Source organism: Astatotilapia calliptera, chromosome 12, assembly GCF_964374335.1.
Source record: "Astatotilapia calliptera chromosome 12, fAstCal68.1, whole genome shotgun sequence".
NCBI lineage: Eukaryota > Metazoa > Chordata > Actinopteri > Cichliformes > Cichlidae > Astatotilapia > Astatotilapia calliptera.
In genome coordinates this window covers 15175490-15197033 of record NC_137433.1, presented here as the reverse complement: position 1 = coordinate 15197033, position 21544 = coordinate 15175490, and the positions used below count along the sequence as shown (strand labels likewise).

Sequence of the window (21544 nt, the reverse complement as noted above, 5' to 3'; positions counted from 1 at the left end):
TGGGCCATGTTTTGCCCAAAGACATCTACACACCATGAGATTCGGTCCTTCTGTGCTGATTAAGGCCGTGAAAGCTGTAATTTAATCAGCAACAGGGACAATCCAACTTATTAAATTAGATTTTTACCACAGTGCTAAAAGGCGCGCTTCGCAACACCAACTGGCTGAAAAACACTCGACACTGTCAACAGATTTGCAGCGAACAGGATTTGACCAAATCTAAATTGTTCCTCTGGGACCGACACCGCGTTGACACATGGAGGGCTGCTTTAATTTCTAAACACCTGCTCACGCTCTACTTAGACTGCAAAATAAATCCAGCACAGAGCATTTTCTCTACTCCAACAAACAACCATGCTCTGCCATTTCGCTGAGAGTGGTACACAGCCAACCAATCTCCCCCGAGTGTGCCATGAATGTGTGTGTGTGTGTGCATCAGAAGAGCCACCATCACAGCAGCCTGCACCTGCTCTGCCTGAGGCCCGACTCTGTTAGCTATAGGAGTAGCAGCACGATGCAGATATGGAGGAAGGAGAGGATGGAGTGGCAGAAAGCTTGGGGAAATAGATCTGTCGGTGTAAATGTCAACAGCTCAGCTCAAACCAAGTATAGTTAAGCTGTATTGCAGTTGAGAACCTAATATGAATTATTATGAGTTTGGAGCTGTTGAACTAGCTGCGGTGCTATAAATAATACAATGTCTTATGTGGAAGAAAACACTTCACGGTAGGAAGTTTGTGTGCAGGTTCTGCTGTATCCTTCCACAGATCTGCTTAGAGCAGGCAGCCTGGTGAGGCCTGCTGCTGCTGCTGGTCAGAGCCTGATGGACACATGCAGTCATATTCACTGACAAGACTCAGGCATGGATAATTTCACATGTCCAAATGCCAGCCAGCATAGCTATGTTACAGTGATGTCCCCAGGGCACACACGGTTGTAAAACGTGCACAGCCCAGCGGCAACAAACGAGAAGTATTCAGCGTCTGTAAAATCGAAAACAGCACGCACATTCATTACACCGCTCAACATTTTGACTCAGCAACTTACAAGCTGAGCTCCATACAGCTGAACTTTTCTGTGCTGCTAAAGACAGTATTTTAGCCTCATTCCTGAAGAGGACTGCCGTCTACTTTGTGTAACTGACGATTTTTCATAGGAAGACACAGAGTGAGTGGGAGGGAGGGTCTCTCCCGATATGTAAATTGGGAGGGTAATTTCACACATGAACCATTACACCAACTGTTGTGTGCCAAGTTACATTCTTTTGTTCCGGTGACTGATCATGTATGTTTTCTGAAGCACTCAGTGAAGCAGCTGGAATGAGTGTGCATACCATTTTTGGTATTTTTTATTGCAGAACACAGAGCAGCGCTACTATACGTGTTCCCGTTCTGCATCATTTCATCATGGAGGACACCCAAACAGGTGGCAAGAAAAGGCAGAAAACACACTTCACTCAGCTATAAATTAAAACACTGCTTAAAATAATGTAACGTCACACTGCAGACATTGTGTCTAGTCAGCCCCTGTAGCAGTGCTCAGCCTTGTACAATATATTTAAACAGCTAAGAAGCTGCTGATGCTTGAGATTTCACAGCGGTAACTGGAGCACTCTCCAGACTGCTGAACAATGCCGCTCTATTGTGGCCTCTGACCTCAGCCGCAGGAATATAGATCAGCGGAGAGAAGTGGAGGAGGGGAATAACAGGGTGCAGGAGGAAACGGCGAAGGCAAAACGATTCGCTATCTGATGGATTATAATATCGCATGGTTTGCATCAATCATGTCCTATCTGACACGAGGATATCGCTCACTTGTCAAGACGACATTTTTCCAAGAGACATCAAGACAAATACCAAAAAAAAGGAGTCGCAAACGCATCGGGATTCACGAGTTGACACGCACATATTCATTTACAGATGTATCATTTTTAAGCGGTGATATATTACAGCTGGAAGTGCTAAGGTCACTGAAATGTAAGCTACATTTTTTTATTACGCAGAAAAAAGTATCATACACTTTTTTTGTTTCTGGATCACAGGTGTGGACAGAGAGAGGCCAAGGTGAGACGATGGGACATGCGAACGCTGCCTTGTGCTGTAAGCGGCTGCATCTCTATTAGACTGCAACAGAAACCCAACTTAAATATATAAAATCTATGAGGTATGAGATCATTTGAGAAGAAGAAGCATCGGGGTTTGTTCTGTAGTCCTCATTACTGACTCCATCTCATCGGGCCTGTCAGTCACCACCTGTCTGTCTGCCTTGTTAAAGAAACTGGAATCATGAATCTCCCTTAGGAGACAAGCCCGCTGAGGATATGGCAGTGCTCTTGGCCCACATATCTTAGCAGCTCCAAACATATGGCTGACATAAATATCCCAGTATAAGCCTCATATAAATATATCCAAACTTACAAGAGGGAGTAGCAACTAAAGCGAGCCTTGGGAAGCGGAGACAGAAAAGGCTCAATGGGTCGTGCTCGGTGCCATTTCTCGTTCCTTTCTGTGGGATTTTACAGCCAGCAATAAAAGCCTTTCTTTGCTACCCTCGCCATATCCTATGTGGCAAGAAAAGCAAGGAGAGGCAGGGCCAGCTAGACCAGATTGATGGTGAGGGGAACTAAAACAATCTGCTCTGGGTTTGGTTGTTTCTGTGACCCCTGGAGAAACACTCTGCTGAGGCTGTTGGTGTGTGTGTCTGCTACACAGTCTGACTACAAAAACAGTGCACAGCACCTATTTCTTTCTGACTTTAGAGGCGAGAGGGGCTCAGGCTAATCTCGTTTGCTTCTCTCTTACACTATGTGCCATCTGTCCAAGTGGGCAGTGATCATGAAGATGCGGGGGTTAATTAAGTTATGCTCTTTTTTTCACACTCAATAATCATCAATAATCTCCACAAGGACAAGACGCTGACCACTCAGGAGGCTGTCAATCCATGGAATGGAACGGCAAGTCCAGGCTTAAGGGCAACAGCTAAGCCACGGACACACTCCTGGAAAATTGAGCCTTCAAAGAAGGGCTTATGAATTCCATCTCTGACAATAGAAGAGATGGAATTAGCGAGAGTTAGGGGCATCAGTATGAGACAGGGTGGTATTAGTGGTGCTCTTCACACGTCTCCATGCAGGCTGGATCACAGGCCCCCTTTGGAACACACTAGATGCGATTGTGTGTCACAACACACAGACTGCATTGGTTGGAGACAGCTGCAGGGCCTGGAGACAGGACCCACTGGAAAGCGTCCAGTGTGGAGTTATAAAGGAATGTAGAGACTGTGGTTTTGGCAGCTGCGCTCTGATAAATGTTGTGAAACAGAGAAAAGTATTCATGTTTTAAGGCCATATGCTGAAGCGATGTGGCTCCAGTGCCATTGACAGCCCTTATTCAAAACATGTTTCACCCAGATTATGTCTAAAGTGCTGGCTCTCATCAACATGCACGACTGAGCACATAATACAGAAGCTTAACTGATGAAAAGACTGAAAAGAAAAGAGCTTAAGTCCTACACATGACTGTTCCACCTCACAGAAAAAGAAAATGTGTTCCATCAAGTTAGGGCCGCCTTATTCCCCGCGGAGGCACCCAGAGACAGGCACCTTCTGAGCCCCAAGAGCAGCTGACCACACCTCTGGAACAATGACCTCAATAAACTCAAACATGGGTCCATTTGCTCAAACACAATCACTGGAGGGAGAAGGAATGGTGTAGCAAATCAGAAATGAGTGCTCTGAGGCTCAGAGGAAAACATTACAAATGGACTGTTCTACACATAAATCAATTCTTGTATTTACCACTTGCTATCCAAAAATCCATCTCAACACTCACAGTGGAATGTGCAGGTCCCAGGAATGAGGATTAATGAGAGCAGGATGGCCCAGTCACCATTGTCTCTCCTGCTGTATTTTGACAGCACACTCCCAGGAGTGCCTTACCAGCAAATGCCTGCAGACCACTGCGTCACAGTACGAGAAAGAGGATGCCTAGCATTCCAGGAAGCTTTTCTTTCTGTCCTCCATCTCTGTCCAGCCCTCCCAGCGGGAGGCAGAGGAATGGGATTAACGGAGCAAGTGCGGCACATAAATGTCACCGGCATTGCTGAGTCGTTGTTCCCCACGCTGCAGCCCTCCTAACTTGACCCAATACCCCGACCCCATCCTATCTTTCCGCTCCCCAGGGGGGGACGGGGCAGCAGGCTGGCCACGTAGCCACATCCAGTTCCGCTTGGTGAGCTGGGCCTTAAATACAGCGCAACATCAGGAACAGCAGGTGCTATCACTCCCTATCATTAATTATACCTGCTGCATCACTCTAGGGCCTCTCACTCCTCAACTCCACATCTCCAAATCACCATCTCTTACACCCTCTTATTCTTAGCCTGTCCCCATTTTCTCTCCTTCAAATCCAAACCACCTAAAAATGCCATCAAGCGCTACAGCAATCCCATTTCTTCTCTGCAATATCCACCCAGCGCTCTGCTTATTTCCTACAGAGCCTACAATCTAGACCCCCATTCATTTGTTCCCTGATGTATTTCAATCTTTGTCCAGCAATCCCGCGTCCTCCCAAGTGAGTCCTCCCTCCAGTGACAGCTATGCTGGCTTTCTTCGCTCATCAGATATCTGTCTTCCAACGGTGTTTTCACATTTTCATGGGTGTTTCCTGCTTTTAATGTATTCCAAAACTGCTGTGCTGCTGCCAGCCATGAGACGTCACATGGACTGATGGAGAACTGGGAGGAGGAGATAGCCCTTTCCCCTCCACCAGTGAGCTCATAAATAATACCAAATCAAAGAGGAAAAGCAGCATGAGAAAATCCTGGAGGTAAAAAGTCAATGAACATGGCCAGAGATGTACGAGCACGCCTGCTGATGGTAAAAGTCAGATTTGAAGTGAGTCTTGCCACAGAAATATGAGCATCCTGTTCATCTCAGGTGAGAAGGCCTTATGTCAACTGTGTAGAACCCACAGAAACATCTGGCACCTCCACAAAAACAACCAGTAACTTCCTTTGGACTTGGTCACACTGCCACAAGATATTATGTGAACTTTAAATGCAGGGGCTGGCTTTTTAAGACCACCAACAGGTTGTGAGCCATTCTGCCCAAGAAAACACGGAGTGACCGTGACTTGAAAACACATTTGGCAGCAAAGAAAGGAGAGTGCAGTGTTTTTCAGCAAAAGAAAATCATGGGTAAGGAAAAGAACTTAGTTTTCCTGCCAAGTCCATAATTAATGTCCAAAGCTCTTTGGAGTTGTGTGCACAAACATATGGAGACACCGAAAAACAGCTTTTTTTGATATCCACTGTCTTAAAAGCAACACTCCCACAGGCTCTTCATTGTCTGGGTGTGACTTGGTGCCTTAAAAGTGCCAGTGCAGGCACATTGCCATCTCTTAGCTGACTTCCTGAGTTACCTTTCCCTACAGGACAGGCACAGACGACATTCCTTAATGCTTACTTCCCTGTATGAAACCCACCCTGTACAGCTACTGCTGTAAAGCCACAAAAATCCACACAGCATTTTTTACACTTGCAAACACAAAACACAAGTAGTTCTTCAAAGACCAACAAAAAATAAGCCATCTCTGTGGAAAATAATGATTATCACTACATACACCTTTACTGAACCAGTCTTGGAAATAAAAGTCTAAAGCAGCCTTTAGTCATATGCCTTCCCATCCACGTTTTAAGCTTGTATAACATGGACTTTCTTAATCAACTCAGTTGTTCAAACCAAGTCTGTCAAATCAAAAGTTAATCTCACAATCCCCCTGAATGAAAGCATTTTCACGCTCCTTTCTTTCCACAACAGACAACCCGCTCTGACGGCAACATTTCCTCTCTCTGCTCAACATTCCAGATTAAGAATTTTGACTCATTACTATTAGGAGGAGGTGGATGGGACTCTCAACCTGAATCAATATGACTCTCCCACACTTACATTGATTGCTCACGCTCTACAAGTGTAGCAAAGAGACAGAAAGAGAAGCTGATAAACACAAGAGGAGGGGACCTCAAGGACTGTTTGTGAAATTAGTTTGTGTGCACTTTCTCAAGTGAGCATTGGATTCAAAAGAAATTGCTTTCTCCACAATATGGAGCACAATGGCTGCTTTCTATTCCAGTAAACTGCATTTTTTTTTTTTTTGCACTACCTAGGTTGGAGGACATCTTTGGCAGCCTACCAGAGTTCAGGGTGAACAGACAATGTCAGACACACAAAAACACACACGCTATTTGCATGGCAATTCAAAATATTGAACACTGCTCTTTGGGTCTGCGTTTTCTGCTCTAAGTGCTTTGTGCTCATCCATATGCATCTTGCATCCTATACAACCAACAGGTTAATTAATCAACATCAGGCGAAACCGAGTAACCATTTTGCTCTTTGAAATGAATCCCCAAAATGAGCGCTCTGGTGCAACTCACCTCACTGAAATCCACGAAAAATAATCTACATATGACAGAGAGTGTATCTTTATGGTGTTTTCAAGTTGAGTACACATGACTGAAGGGCTGGGGGTAGGAATCAGTTCCTGCAGCGTGGAAAGGCTTTTAGTCCTCAAAAGGGGGGGAACCTAACGGATGATTCTGGCAGACACACTGCACAGCTGTAGAAATCATTAGGACGTGCTCGCAATTTATTTTCTGTGTTGATAATTCAACATTAAGGAGCTTGGGTTTTATAATTTGCTTTCATCTCATCTTTCAGGAAGAGATTAGCCACATTAATGACACTTGATGGAGAACAAACAACACAGAGATCTAATTTAGGAAACAGCACTGAAGACCTACAACCAGTGCTAGTGGTAGTGGTTACACTGTTAATTTACCAGTGCCCCGAATAGCCACAAAGACAGATCATCATCAAGTTGCAGCTGAGCAGGGGAAAAAAGATCTGGGCCAGGAGGAAAAATCCTGCAAGTGTTTATGCTGCTGTCGAACAAAGTCTTCTGAATGATCCAAAACAGCTGACAAATGAAGGAAAGGACTTACTCATCCTTTCATTTTTTCTCTCTCCTTTGAATCCAGACCAGAGTAAAGCTGCTTCTGTAAAGGGAAAAACTGTTTCTTGTCAGACAAGTGCCCCCTGCTGGTAAAAATCCTAATCTTAGGCATTTTTGTGCTACTATTTTTTTTTCCTTTTTTTCTCCCTTTTTTTCTTTACAGACCCCAGATGATTTTCAGATATTTTCCATGCTGTAATACCCCACGGCTATGAAAACTGAGCAGTGATAGAAAGCAATAACAATACAACCTTGAGAGTAAATGTATATCTGATCATGGAAACAAGAAACCTGGACACATGTTTTAGTAATCCTAAAGAGAAAATAAAATGCTAAAAGAGGCATTAAAGAAGTGGTGCTGGTTTATTCTGAAACTTTTAGCAGAACGTTTCCTCTCTTTTTCCACCCACTTTTAAACCTGACGAGATTATTTTTCATTTTGACACTTGATTGGGCGATTTATATTCCCACAACTCCCGAGGTTCACTGCCCAACGCATTAATCACTGATGTCTTGATTAGTCCAGATCAGGAACGCAGGGCTGTCGGATGTTGTAAAGAGGTACGGGGCATACACGACAGCAGTATGTGGGTTAACATGTTCTTCGTCAGTGCATAACACATTTTATTCCCTGGCATGTGCACTAGTAATGTGAAATTAAATTACATGTTATAATTAACATGTGATTACTGTACTCGGAATCATTAAAACGGATTTTCTGTGGCAGAAAATATCCATAAAGATCGAAGTGTAACGGAACAGAAACTTGCTCGTCCTTATAAACTCTGCTTTGGCTACAGTTTAATATAGTTTAGTGCACAACGTTAATGTGATTACTACTATAGGTGTAGCCGATCATTTGTAGTAAGCGAACAGGCAGAGCGGCAGTCTGTGGCCGAGCCCCTCTGCCCAACTTGTGATCTACTAGAGAAACGTTATCATCAAAATATCTCAGAAACACTCACCTTCTTCCGGGGCTGCCATTTCATCATATTTGTAAATCAAAATGGAACAGCATTAAGATATTATATGAGAAAGGAATGTAGATTCAAAGAAATCCAGAGCGCAAGTCATGCTGCCTCTCGACTTCCCTCGATTTTGCAGCAGATTTTCTCCAAGGAGCTATGCATGATGGTGTGCGAGTCTCAGCTTTGCGGCAATTTCGGGGTAGACAGCACAGTCAACAGAAATCACACAACGGTTAAATCCACAACTGAAGCTCGGAGGATAAATCAGAGACACATTGTGTCAACTGACACTGTTTGCGTGAAAGGTTCCTGTGCGTAAATCCAAAGTAGGAGTCCGTAATGAACCCGGTCCCTCTTCACTCGGCACGCAAGATCAGCGCCACCGGGACCAATCGGGATCTTGTTTCAGGAAGATTTATTCTTAAAGTTTTTTATTTAAAAGAAGAAAAAGAAGGAGAAGTCTTCCCTATAATTAGGTTACAAATTTTAGTCCAGCGCGGTGCGAATAAACTGTGTCCAATCTGTCCTAGTCGATGCGGAGCAGACCACAGGGAAGCGAAATGACTACCAAAATGCAAAAACACTCATCACAAGTGGTCAAATCCCATTTTCCAGCGGCCGAAACACACTTTTTGGAAGTATTCGTAGAGAAATAGTCACACAGAGGTCGGTGGAGACGGCGCGACAGGCAAGGATTACTTTTATGAGAAGGGGGGTTCAAGCACCAAAAAAAATCCCTGGAATTTCTGCAGCTGGAAGGATATCCTGGTTCACGCAACAGCAAAAAAAGAAAAAAAGAAAAGAAAAACTGGACTACAGCTTTCTGATGACTTCCTTCCCTGCGCTCCTCCAGCCTCACAGTTTAGAGACTTGTAGCAGTGGAGCTGAGCGGTCGTAAGGTAGCAGGGTCATAGCGCCGCCGTTCAAAGACTTGCCAAAAAGTACGCTTTACATTTACGCACTTAGATGGTGCTGCCACCCAGACAGGAGGCGGGCTGTGGATTGGTGCGTCGCTCAAGGACACATCCCTAGATCCTAAATCCTCGAGCAGTCTCTCTAACCACGTGCCAATTGCTGTGGCAGCCCAACAAGACAGGGTTTTGTGATTTTCAGGAAATGTCCTTGTGTCCGTTTAAGTTGTTGGTATAGACCTCACACTCCAACAAACAATAGTCACAGAGAAGATGATTAAAGCTGTTCAGTTCAGTATGAATCTAAAGAATATGTGATTATTTTTCTCCGAAAATCTCCTATAGCGTGACCACGTCCCTACAAAATAAATGAATCTGGGATACTTTACCAAAGCCAAGAGGTGGGTGTATCTGACATCAAAAACAAACTTAAATGTTTGGCATCAGCCACTACTTTTTATATGAATCCAATTTTACAAATTCTTAGATACATAAATAGAAGCTAAAGTTTGTTTTGTAGTCTTTTGCGATAGCCTTTGCACATTGGTGTATTCCCTTTACTGTGGACCGTTTTTTTCAGCTGCTCATCTGTCTGGTAATCATCTTTGCTCGCAGCAGCGATGCATCCATCGCTTTCTCTCTCACATTTTCTGTGACGCTGCGTTCACTTTTGTAAACAACAGACATTCAAAATGTTGGATAGTGTTTAAATATGTGGGATAATTGGACTGGTAATGCTGTGCACCCCCACATAAAGAGGGATGGCTGTTGACCTTAGGCCGCTAAAAAATTTAAGTGTCCAACCTCACACAAAGAAGTGAATCTGTTAGCAGGTCATCACAGTATAAACGGGTGTGAATAAGCTCAAAAAATTCAAATAACACTGCACAGTGCTGCTGCATGAGCTTGCTACCTTGATCATTCTCAATAGAAGCTACTGTCCTTGATTATTTTGAATATTTTCATGGCAAGAAGAGACTGAATTCACACATAAAGGGTACAGTTTACAAAGGACAGAGAGCCTTGGACACTGGAGACAGCTAGAGCCCTGTTTCTATACACTTTACGTGTTTCTTCCTGCTGAGAGGAACTGTCACATGCAATAAACTGTGCAATATGTTACTGCACATCAGGGATCTGACATTGCAAAATATTATTGGTGAGCATGGTTTAAAAATACCTGCTTCTTTTAAATTAAGAACAGAGGAAATGATAACAAACAACACACTGGAATCACCGTCAGAGACACACTGAAGAAGAATGACTATCAGCAGGCGATGAGTTGAATTATCAGTGTCTCGTTCTGCCACTGGCCTTTTACCCGTTTCTAATCTTCTAATCTGTGATTCAGTTTTATAAAATTCTATGATTAAAAGTGCTCTTTCAACAATAGTGTCATGAGGGGCTCAAAACCTTTACAACAGTTCCGGTATTCATTTATAATGAATATTGCTTTTGTTGCCTGATAATAAAAGAGGAACAACAAAAAAACCTTAAAAATAAACATCAGAAATACCCAGAATTTTTCAATCAGTGCACCACCGCTGTCATCAGAAAAACATAACTAATGATGCTGAACCCAGCTCCTGCAGCAAAAACATAGACTACTCATCACCAGATACATGATTGAGCACTAAGTGAGTAACAATAAAAGCCCCTCTCTCTATTTTCAGAAATGAGCTCAAATAAGGGGAAAGCTGGATTAAAGAAATGGTCAATATTGAAGTGCAGGTGAAACCAGTTTAACCAGTAGGCTTGTGATTTAAATTGGTTTAGGTAATTGACTCTATGGAGCTGTGAGTTTGTCAATAAACTAGTGAGTCTTCAGGGTCAGCTGGGTCCGCAGTGCACCTAGGGGTCACCAAGATAACAAAAGGCAGCAGGAGGAGGGGCGAAGCTGACATATGGCCCGATGGACAAACTCCTGCTGCGCAAAATGAGTCCGTGAAACACTCGGATGAACATAAACACTGTCACTGCATCCGCATCCGCAGCTGGCACTGTGATCAAAGCACACATTTGTAGTCAAGAGAGGTGGGAGTTATGTGTGCCTGTATTATACAGCGTCTATATTTTTCCCTAGCTTGTATTCCCATGGCCACAAATGACTCCTGTTGGGTCTGTGCAGCACACCACACGAATAAGATACTATTTACACTTGTGCTCTCTTTCATCCACACACGCACGCTCACACATTAAAGCCCCACTTTCTAAAGCAGGTTTACACAGGAGATTGTTTCATAAAAGGCGTTTTTGATGACCAATCAAAGGCCAGCTCAGCGCGCTGTTCAGCAACAGCCTGTCATCTGGCATCTCCATACAGAAGCAGGCTCCCTGTGCGTGCCTCTGCTTTCCCAATCACAGCCGCACAGGAAATCAGACTCCAGCCTTCAGAGGGAAACAACCAACCCCCGCCACCCAACTCTCCCCCCTCTTTCATTTTCCACAACTTGGAGCTGTTTAAAAGTTTGCGCTTCCTTTTCTTGTTCTTGCCAATAACGCCCTCAAAAATGTCTCCGCTGTATGTTTTGTTCAGAGGGTTGGTGAGTTAGGCTCGTCTGCTGGCGTTGGACAACTGCATTACAATAAAACGAATTCAAGTAAGGCGCAAAGGTCTGTCGCTCTACTACTACAGACGTTTGCACTGCTGTGATACAACGCTGTGGGCCAATGTCGTCACTGAGGATTGCGAAGGCAAAATGTTTAGAGAGGCGCCACTTCAGGGATGTCATTGCATCACTTAATCATAAAATGTTTCTAGTAAAATGCCTCATAGCTGCTAAACCTTTCCACAAGCCACACATTTTATTTGGTCAAACTCTTGGTTCAGATCTGACATAGCCCGATCGGGTGCAATCAACACCCAGGCAGCCTTGTTCAGACGCTTTATGTCCCAAACTGACCTCAGCTTGCACAGGTGCATTTAAAACTATTTCTTAAAAGTGAAATGTGACTATTAACTGTACATGTAAGTCATTCTACTGAGCTGAGCTCACAGCATTCCCCGTCTTATTTGCTAGATGCCTTATACTTCATAGCTGGAAGAACGCTCTTCCGCAACTTCATAACTGGGTGGAGGAAGAATCATCCCATCATAAATCTGAACTGCTTAAACACACTCTCTGAGGCTCCACCCAAAAGTATTATTAGAGCTGGCAACCTGTCTGTCGCACTTTGCGACTGAATAGAAGGAGAACTGAAAAGGTATTTAACACACGACTGAAGAATAGTCATCCAAAAGCTCTTCCAAATGTCTGAGTGTAATTTATCCCAGCACTCACTCTGAAGTCCCAACATCAGAGTGTCGCTGAGCACCGTCCGTCCCCTCTCTGAAAAAACAGCATCCTTTTAATTTTAGGGGCTGAGGTTTTAAACCAGTAAAGTACACACACTAACACACACACAAACACAAGGATGTGTAATGTCTAACATCCCCTGTACAGATTATATTTACAGGTTAACGTAACAGTACAAACATGGCAGTCACCGCACTGTTCGGTAGCTATAAAGTGTCAACGCTTCATGTTGGAAAACGGCAGAACAGACATTTGGTAAACCTCGCAGGCATTCGAGATTCATAAAGCAAAAAGTCTTGAAAGCTCATTTGTTCCAGCATCGAAATTTAAAACATAAGAATATAATTTACGCTATTTGACGGATTGCTTCCACTGCGCGACATGGCAGACGGATGAATCTGTTTTGAAATGCTTAACAACATTAGAACAATAAAAGTGTTAAACAGCAATGACACCCACCACTCTGCTGTGCCATACATCACTGAAAACAAATAACCCTCATCAGCATTTACTCATTCACCTCTTTTACACAGCTGTATTCTTAGATGATGTTGTGTCAGAATGGAGCCTGCTGTGGACTCTGTGAGATGGCTGTTCATGTGTGTGTGTGAGAGTGCGTGCATGCATGTGTCTTAGTTTGAGCTTGGTGTTGATTAAGTGTCTGGAGCCTGAGGGGGGATAATGAGAGCTTCTAATTAATGAGCCTGTGCATATCTCAGAGTCACAGGGTCCTATCTGCAGAGAGCAACTCATACACACAACCACACACACACACACACACACACACGTATAGATATATACATGCACGCATACACAGAAACACACCTCAGTGCACTGTGGGGATTTATCCCTGCGCTTCACAGTATTTTCTCCAGGGAAGCCCAGCTGGGAGTGTGTCACTCTGGCTGCTGTCCCTGATAAGTGTCCTCTAATAGGGATGGATGGGGGTTATGGAGCCCCCGCTATGAGAAGGTCACATGCATTGACCACCCAATGTGCCCCCAAGCTAAGGCTGATGTCACAGACCCTGAAAACCATCCCAAATCTTATTTGTTTGCTGGGTCTTCGTGTCACATCCCGACCAACACCACTGAGTCTTTGTAGAAGAACCAATTTACATGAAGTCAGACTACAGTGAGGAACAGGGAAAATATTTGCTCACCAGTGCGAGAAAACTAGGCTGAATCCTTGTGTTGGCAGCTGCATCATTATAGCAAATGCAATTACCAGTTTGTCTGAGTGGGAACGTGCTTCACCTTCTTAGACTTAAAGATATTTTCCAGTATAAGAAGAGAGCATATATGTATCACAGAGACACATATAACTGTCATCCTACAAAAACATATAAGAACATCACTTGTTCCAGTTCAGTGACAAAGACACAGAGCAAAATAAAACACAACAAAGAGACACTGTTATCTTTATTTAACTAACCCCGGCACATTAACACTACAGTTTTTATCATTATGTGTGCTAACCAAGCAGGTTATATGTTCAGATTATGATCCCATTTATCAAACAACATGTTTTTTGTCTAACTGATACATTATTTGTAACACTGATACAGATACCAATGATTGGTGATGCAAAAATCCGATATTCTGATACACAAGCTGCACATAAAACATAAAGAGAAGATGTGTTAATTGACATTAGATTACTTGTTCACACTGTGCTCCAATCACCTGATTGTTGTGTTTCTATAGTTTGATTTCTTTGCATGTTTGAATTGGATGGGTTGTTATCGACATCTGGTGAGAATTTCATGTCAATAGCACCTTTAGAAATATATTTAGAAATTGGTTAGATGTTCAGTACTTATTTTACCCGCTATAGCTAATATCAGCCAATAATCCCAAAAGGTTGATTCTGTTCATCTGGACGTAGAAATTTCAGTGGGAGAAACATTTCGTCATTCACCCAAAGTGACTTCTTCAGTCTCAGCTGATTGCAGGTTTCCCCAGCCCTATAAACAGTACATTTGCACAATAACTGAAGTTATACCACTGAATGAAAAATGGGCTGTGAGGTTGGGGAAACCTGCAATCAGCTGAGACTGAAGAAGTCACTTTGGGTGAATGACGAAATGTTTCTCCTACTGAAATCTCTACGTCCAGATGAACAGAATCAACCTTTTGGGATTTACTTACCTGGATGATTGAGCGTGCATCGAGACATCAGCTACCAATGTAATTTAGGTTTTACCGCTAACATGATGGCAAAACCCATTTCTTCTACCATAAGCTTAGCAACACTTTGCATTTTTTTGAAAGTTCAGGTCCACAAATCTCATTCCATTTTTGGCTCATGTGCTTGAAACTGTGACATGTCTTGATAAACCTGCCAATGAGTAAGAAGTAAAAACGAGTATCAGTGCTAAACAATAAAACGGTGAAAGAAAAAGAGAAAGAAATCTGTGGTTTGAGTTATAATCACGAGTCAAATGTGTCAGCCAGTGTGCGTATTGCAGTTAATTTGCAACTTGTGAGTTGAAGCCATAAAACATCTCTCCAACGTAGAACATCCATGCATCTATTCATAAATAATTTAACAGAGGCCTCTGGGGTGTTTTAACCATGTCCTGATGTACCCAAAAGCCCATGTTATTTCCACAAAGGAAACATAAACACTCTTATCTGTAGTCTACACAGCATGTGATTATACAATTAAAAGCTCTTTTTCTTTTTGAAACATTCTAGAGTTTAATCAGCGATTCCTCACAGTCTTAATGTGTGATAAAGACACACAATTATAATCTTTTTATTCTCCTTAAGTCCCATCTACTAATTTTCTCATCTTCCTTTTCCGTCTTCCAATCACACTAATGAAGAAGGGCTTGTTTATCCCCCGAAGTCCCTCGGCAGTGCATTTCTGTTCCGACTTTATGCAAAGAGAGAGACCTTTGCTTTGGAGATGTGTTTAATAATTCAGTGGTCTTGGACACGGATGAAACGGGCTCCAGCATATTGTTTCAATCAGACCGGCAGTTAAATAAGCACTGGGGTTTGACGTCTGTGGCGGGATCAATAATAACAGTGTTGCCACACACTCCAACGCATGAGACCGAGATCCTGTGTGGTCCCCCTCAGTCTATACACTAAACTTAGAGATGGAACAGGACAATGCATTCGAATGTGTTTGTGTCTATCTGCTTCCACGAATACAGATATACACACACATAAAAACACACGAAACCATGCTGTGGCCGGACCCACCCATCTCTACTCCCTCATTTAGAAAAGCCCCAAAACCAAAAGTATGCCTCTCTTTTTCAATTACCTTTCTTCCCACCATCACTACCACACCAAATCCATCTAAAATTTCCCAGTCTCTTTTTCCTTTCTCTCTCATATCGAATGTATCCATGTGTTACCGTCACACTCCTACACATGCACACACACACAAAGTCATACCACAGTCTGGTAATCATACCATGCACATTAAAGCATTAAAGCTACAATTTATGACTGATGATCTCTTGAGCAGACTACAATTAATTGAAACTAACTGTGCAAATATTTGACTACTTATAAAATCCTGGGTTTGGTTACTCAAAGTTGTTAAAGGCAAATTCATGAAAGCCAGACAAGAGACTGTGATTTGTTTTAACAAAGTATTTTTCCCTCAATAATTATACCATAATACCTTCATACTTAAGGCCTATTATGCCAATGACAGCTCTTCCTGCCCTCACTAATCTAATCCTGCGAGAGCACATCAGTTGAGAATGAACTCTTTTGAAGCGAGGAGATTTAAAAATAATACAGTGGACTCAGTAAAAAGTCCTTACGTATGCAGAGTGGCAATCGGTAGAAACACAGTTGGGGTGTTGAGTACAGTAGATGCTTTAGCGTGACGCTTCCTGTCCCATCGAGTGCACGTAGCTCGTGATCACTGCTGTGAAGAGATTAGGCCAGTCTACTCCTTAATCACTCTGACTTGAGATGAAAGGGGTTAAAGTCGGATTAGGATTAATGTGTCTTGGTAGAACAGGTGATAATCCTTTAAATTAGCCATGTAGCACAGGCGGGCCTCTTTTTCATCTCAACACCTGACTTACGGGTTGAAATATAGAGAGCTCAGATACAGGAAAGTAGCGCTGTTGTTGCCCTGATTAGTTGTCTTCCTTCACCCTGACCACTCAGATAGCAGGCAGTGCTCTAATGCATCAGCAAGATGACTTCATTTGCATGCAGGCGATGTTTTTCGAGTGTGGCTGAGTCAAACAGCTGTGCTCTCTGCTTCCTTTGAGACGAGGGTTATGTAAAGCGCACTTTTATGATTCGACATCCTTTATTAACAGGTGGCTAACAGGATATCCTCGGGCAAGGTACGGCAAACGCTTTGAGAGAAGTACGGCAACCTGGTGCTATTGATACGCATCATGTAGCGGCTCGGTAACTGATCTAGCGGAATAGGGAAGTCGCAGGGGGGGTTTGACTCCACTCCAAGGACAGAAATGCTCCAGTCCATTCCTATCAGACTCTTCACACATGCTGCCTCTCACCCCCATCAGCTTCCTCCCCTGCTGTCAATCCTCCTTGTCTTCTGTTTGACTTTTCTACTCCAATCATCTTCATCCCACTCCAGCTCAAGCTCCTGTCAGCTAAGAGTCTGCAAGAAAAGAGTCCCGGGAAAAATACACCTGGGACAAAATGACTCTAAGTCAACTCTAAGGCTGTAACACAAAACCCAGGACTGTCCATACACCTGTCAAAAGATGGCTAATTAGCATTTTTGGGCCAGGAGTAGCAGTGGTGCTGAAACTGCTCCCCACAGAGCTGCTGTCTGCTACCACAGCTACCAGTTTGGCCAGTGGGTCTGCTCCAGTCCCAGCCATCTGGCTAGCCTGCTAACATCCGATCCCTCTCCCCGACTGGTCAGCCGAAGAAACAAACACAACCTTAAATAAGGTCAGGACGCGCTAAAGTAGCCCAGAAGAGCGAGAGCAGTGGATTAAAACTGAGGAGGGACGGGATGTGACAGATAAACTAATTGTTGAGAGCTAAAGTAAGAGAGGAACCGTAAGACAGAGAGGACACTCCTTCCTTTAAGCGACCACCCTCTGTGAGGCTCAGTGACTGATGAATCCGCCTGTCTGTGTTTCCACACTGTATGTGTGTGTGTGTGTGTGTGTGTGTGTGTGTGTGTGTGTGTGTGTGTGTGGGCGCGCGTGTGTGTAGGAGAGAGAGTACAGCATGTAAGCATGCGTGCACGCATGAATACAATCTCGCGTTTCTCAAACAGATCACGACAGCTCACAGCCGGAAGGAAAGCTACATTTCACCCACAATTCAGCAGTGATTCGTAGATCCACAGCGGGACGTCCGGGATAGATGGTTATTTGGAAGGTCATTAGAACTGCGGTTGATAACGCACAGAAGAAAGGTTTCCACTCAAGTATGAAACCTGTGAAATATTTACATTCATATTACCGTGACGCTGTAAAGAATATGATTGCACTTTATTTCTTGATGTAAGATGCGGGGGGAAAAATGGTGAATCACACGCCCCGCTGAGCTTTTCCATCCCAGCACGATATCAGACTCTTTATTTTGAATCCCAGCTCTGCAGTTCACCTGCTTAGTGTCGGAAAGCCTTAGGCAGACAAAAATATTTCAATTTGGGGCAGGTTGATAAGTTAAACATGTTTCTTAGCCTGATGACGGTGATGTAAATAAATAGGCTTGATGTGCAGGATGTCCTCTGGTGTAATCTGTGCAACAAATAACAGGCTTTAAAAAAAAAGAATGGTTTTAAATCCACTGGAGGTTCAACAATGCAAACAAATCTGTATCTGAATGCATAAAAGTGCCATCTGCTTTAATACTCTCGCTAATCTAATTGGGCAGATTTTAAAAAGTTAAAAGTTTTAAAGGTAAAGGCTTTGCCTTTGCAAAGAACACACCGCTGATACACTCACCTGATACAGTGTAAGTGAATGCAAATTTAAGTGAGAATCCACCGTGCAGCAGAGAGCAAGCAGTGCAAACATCAGCAGTTTTGAGAGTAGGTTACTCTCTTTCTCTGACCCTCATTCTTTCTTGACTCTCAGTCTCTCCATCTCTGTCTCGCACTCTTCTTCCCCCTCCGTGGCCCGGCCAGGACTTCTCTGTCCTTCATCCTCATTCTATTTCATGCCTCGTCCTTCCCTTGCTCAGTCCTCATCCATCACCACTCGCACCCTGCACTTCGCACTACCTCCCCACCCCCACCCTTTCAGTACACAGCTTGGCCAGATACAGATGCAGCCTTCAGTTAGCCTCAGCGCTGACACACTCCTCTGTGACTCATCACTTCATCTGACTCGATTTAGCATTCATCACATCACAACATCTCTATCACCGTCCAGCTACCGGCTGAAACGCACTGGAAAAACAGAGGCCTGTTTTTGCCAGATCAAAATCTGTGTTGTAATAATCCAATATTACGATGCTGTTATGATGATGCTTCTAGTGAAAAAGGCTCATTTTCTGGATTTATTCTTAGTTGAATTCAATCATTTCATGAGCCTGGACATGACTCATGATAAAGAGCTACTCAGAGTGGTAGAGTTAAATGGTGGTTATAAACCAGCCCTTTGTCACTCTCAGTGCATCAACCATTTTATCAAAGCTGCTGGCGTCTCCAAATTAAACACAAGGTGACCTTTGGCCTGTCATTTCCAGCTTGTTGCTAATGGATGTTTGTAAAGAACCCCTTACATCACACTTAGATCATGTTTAACTCACCGGATTGTAAAAGGCAAAACGTTATTAAGAGGTTTACCTTTTCAACGCTAAGTCTAATCCTAAGCAAACGCAAATTTAAATAATGTTTCAAAATTTGCACTTATGGATGATTGCAAAGGAGTGATGCATGACATTTACACAACTCTAAGTAAACATCATTTTCAGGTTCAATGTTCTATTTCAAACCACAGTCAATCCTAACTGTAAGCAAATAGTCTTTAGTGACCAAAACTGAAACACAAAATTATCTAAAAGGCGACTTTACCACACCCACTGAACCTAACCATGAAAGTAAAACAAAAGAGGGGTATGAGAGAAAAATACACAAATCAGCAAATGTAAACACAGCAAAACAAAGTTCAGAATGTTTTGAACAGTTTCCAAACCACAGTTCCCTGGCTGACACTCTCCTGACTCACTCCACCACCTCCTCTCCGCCCGCCTGATGGTGGCTAGTTATCTCTTGGCATATAACAATGTGTCAAGGCCCAGCTGCCAAAGGACACCTTGTACAGAATTTGGAGATGGCAGCAGTGCTGACAGAACAGTAGTACTTCACACTCTGGGATAAACTTGATGGAAAATGGGAGGATGAATGGACACAAGAGAGGTAAACCATTGGTTCAGTGTGCTTGGAACAAGCTAGTGTGTAAGCTGTGTTGCCCAGTCGTAACACTAGAGCCACAATCTCTGACCAGGAAACAGATATAATGGATCAGTACTGACCTGTACAGATATATCAATATCAGCATGTAAGTCTTGTGAAAAAGGAGTTTTATCAGGACTCTGTGCAGTGCTGCAAAAACTAAGCACACAATTACTGTTTTCATACTGATTAACAGGATAAGTAGCTGCCAGGTGCTGCTAGTCACATGCATTTTATTAACTGATCGTCAGTGAGTGTGATCACCTCTATAAAAGCAGAAGTTTTGATGTTTTCTGGAGCATTTTAGCATGTTAAATGTTGAATTTCACAACAGTACGATTAGAAACAAGCATAAGTTGTTTGGAAGGAGAAAACCTTTTCTCTCCAAAAAGAACACAGTGATATTTTGGGAGGCAATATTGTATCGACACAGAGACACTAAATAATTTATTAAAGAAATAAAAATACTCTGGAAATACTGTAAACAAGAGGGCCCCTCTCATGCACCCTGATCCTGAGATACTGCTAGCTGAGCCAACACACTTAGCTTGTCAAAACTATCTCTTAATTCAGAGGCCTTTTTTGCTCAGTCACACAAATACAAACAGGGCAACGACCTCTTTGCATCTACAAAAAAAAAGAAAAAAAAAGAAAGGTGGCTCAGAGCTTGAGTGTGTTTTAGCTTTTGATTGCAAGGAGTCTGAGCAGGTCAACCTTTCAGATCCCAAACACAGGAGCAAATCAACAACAGACTAAAACACGAAAGAATTGAGGTGTTGCAGCGGCCCACTTAAAGTTCAGATCTCAACCTGATTGAAATGCTGTGTTGAGACCTTAAGAGAGCTGTGGATAAACAAATGCTTGCAAAACCGAAGCAATGTTGCAAAGAGTGCGCCAAAATTCCTCAACAATGACGTGAGACACTGATAAAGTCAAATGTGAAGTTATTGAAGCTATAGCTGGTGCTACAAACTACATGACATAGGGTGTACTTAGTTCTCCCAGGACTGCATGGTAAAGCCCTGTGAGAAGTTATTTCACAGGACTGTGCGTGTTAGCCGATGTGCACTAATACCAAATTTTTTTCTTATAGAGCATAATTTAGAAACGATGTCACTACATTGTGCGTCCAGCAGAGCGGATTTCACTCCACTGTTTCTATCAAGCAGACTATTTATAACAGCTGGCCACGGTTTTGTAGAGTCAAGTAGAGTCTTTAGAGTCAAATGCTAAAACTTTTCTTTTCAACGTATCTAACACACTGTACAGTATGTTTTTGCATATATACATACAGATATGTATGTATAGAATCAATAATCACACTATTATTCACTAAATCACAAATGCATTGGCCCCAAAGACACAATATCACTGTACCTGTGGCAGCCTGAACTGATCTTTAAGAAATGTGGCTTCTGGATTCCTTCAAACCAAACAATATAAGCCTCTTCTTTAAAGCACAGGGGCTTTAAAGGGGCTCAGATTTTGGATCCTGTTAAACCATCCAACAGAGTGGTTCAAACACAGTGAAGACCTGCTGCTTTGTCCTGTCCCCCTCACCACCAACCAGTCGTGCCAGATGGCTGCCCCTCCCTGAGTTTGGTTCTACCAGAGGGTTTTTCCTGTTAAAAGGGAGTTTTTCCTTCCCACTGTCGTTTGATTGTTGTGGTTTACCACAATTACCTTATAATACAAAGACCCTTGAGGCAACTGTTGTTGTGATTTGGTGCTATATAAATAAAAGTGAATTGAGAAGAATTTTGTGATCCCTTTTTACAGCCACAATGTTTAATTCTAACATCCATGCTGTGAAGTAATAGCATTGTTTCTGTACAATTTTTTAAATTGAAATCAAAAGGCCTTTATGCCTGTATATTCCTGTTTAAACATCTGGAGCAGCACTTCTGTCCAGCAAACAGCTTTAAATAACTGCAGTGTTTGAAATATAACAACAACTTCCATTTTGGGTCAGTCTTAGG

General features: G+C 42.9%; 1 protein-coding gene across 3 annotated transcripts in view; it reads right to left on the bottom strand.

Annotated features, from left to right (window-relative positions):
• LOC113033618 (tetratricopeptide repeat protein 28) overlaps positions 1-21544 on the bottom strand; it is a 188038-nt gene that overhangs the window by 122755 nt on the left and 43739 nt on the right. Inside the window, exon 1 of one of the 3 annotated variants that reach the window (XM_026187596.2) lies at positions 7979-9245. The exons of the other annotated variants lie outside the window; for them this stretch is intronic. Within the exon in view, the coding sequence (XP_026043381.1) occupies positions 7979-8005 (27 nt within the window). The 5' untranslated portion in view covers positions 8006-9245. Of the gene's footprint in view, positions 1-7978; positions 9246-21544 lie in introns of those variants that run through there. 3 annotated transcript variants of the gene reach the window in all.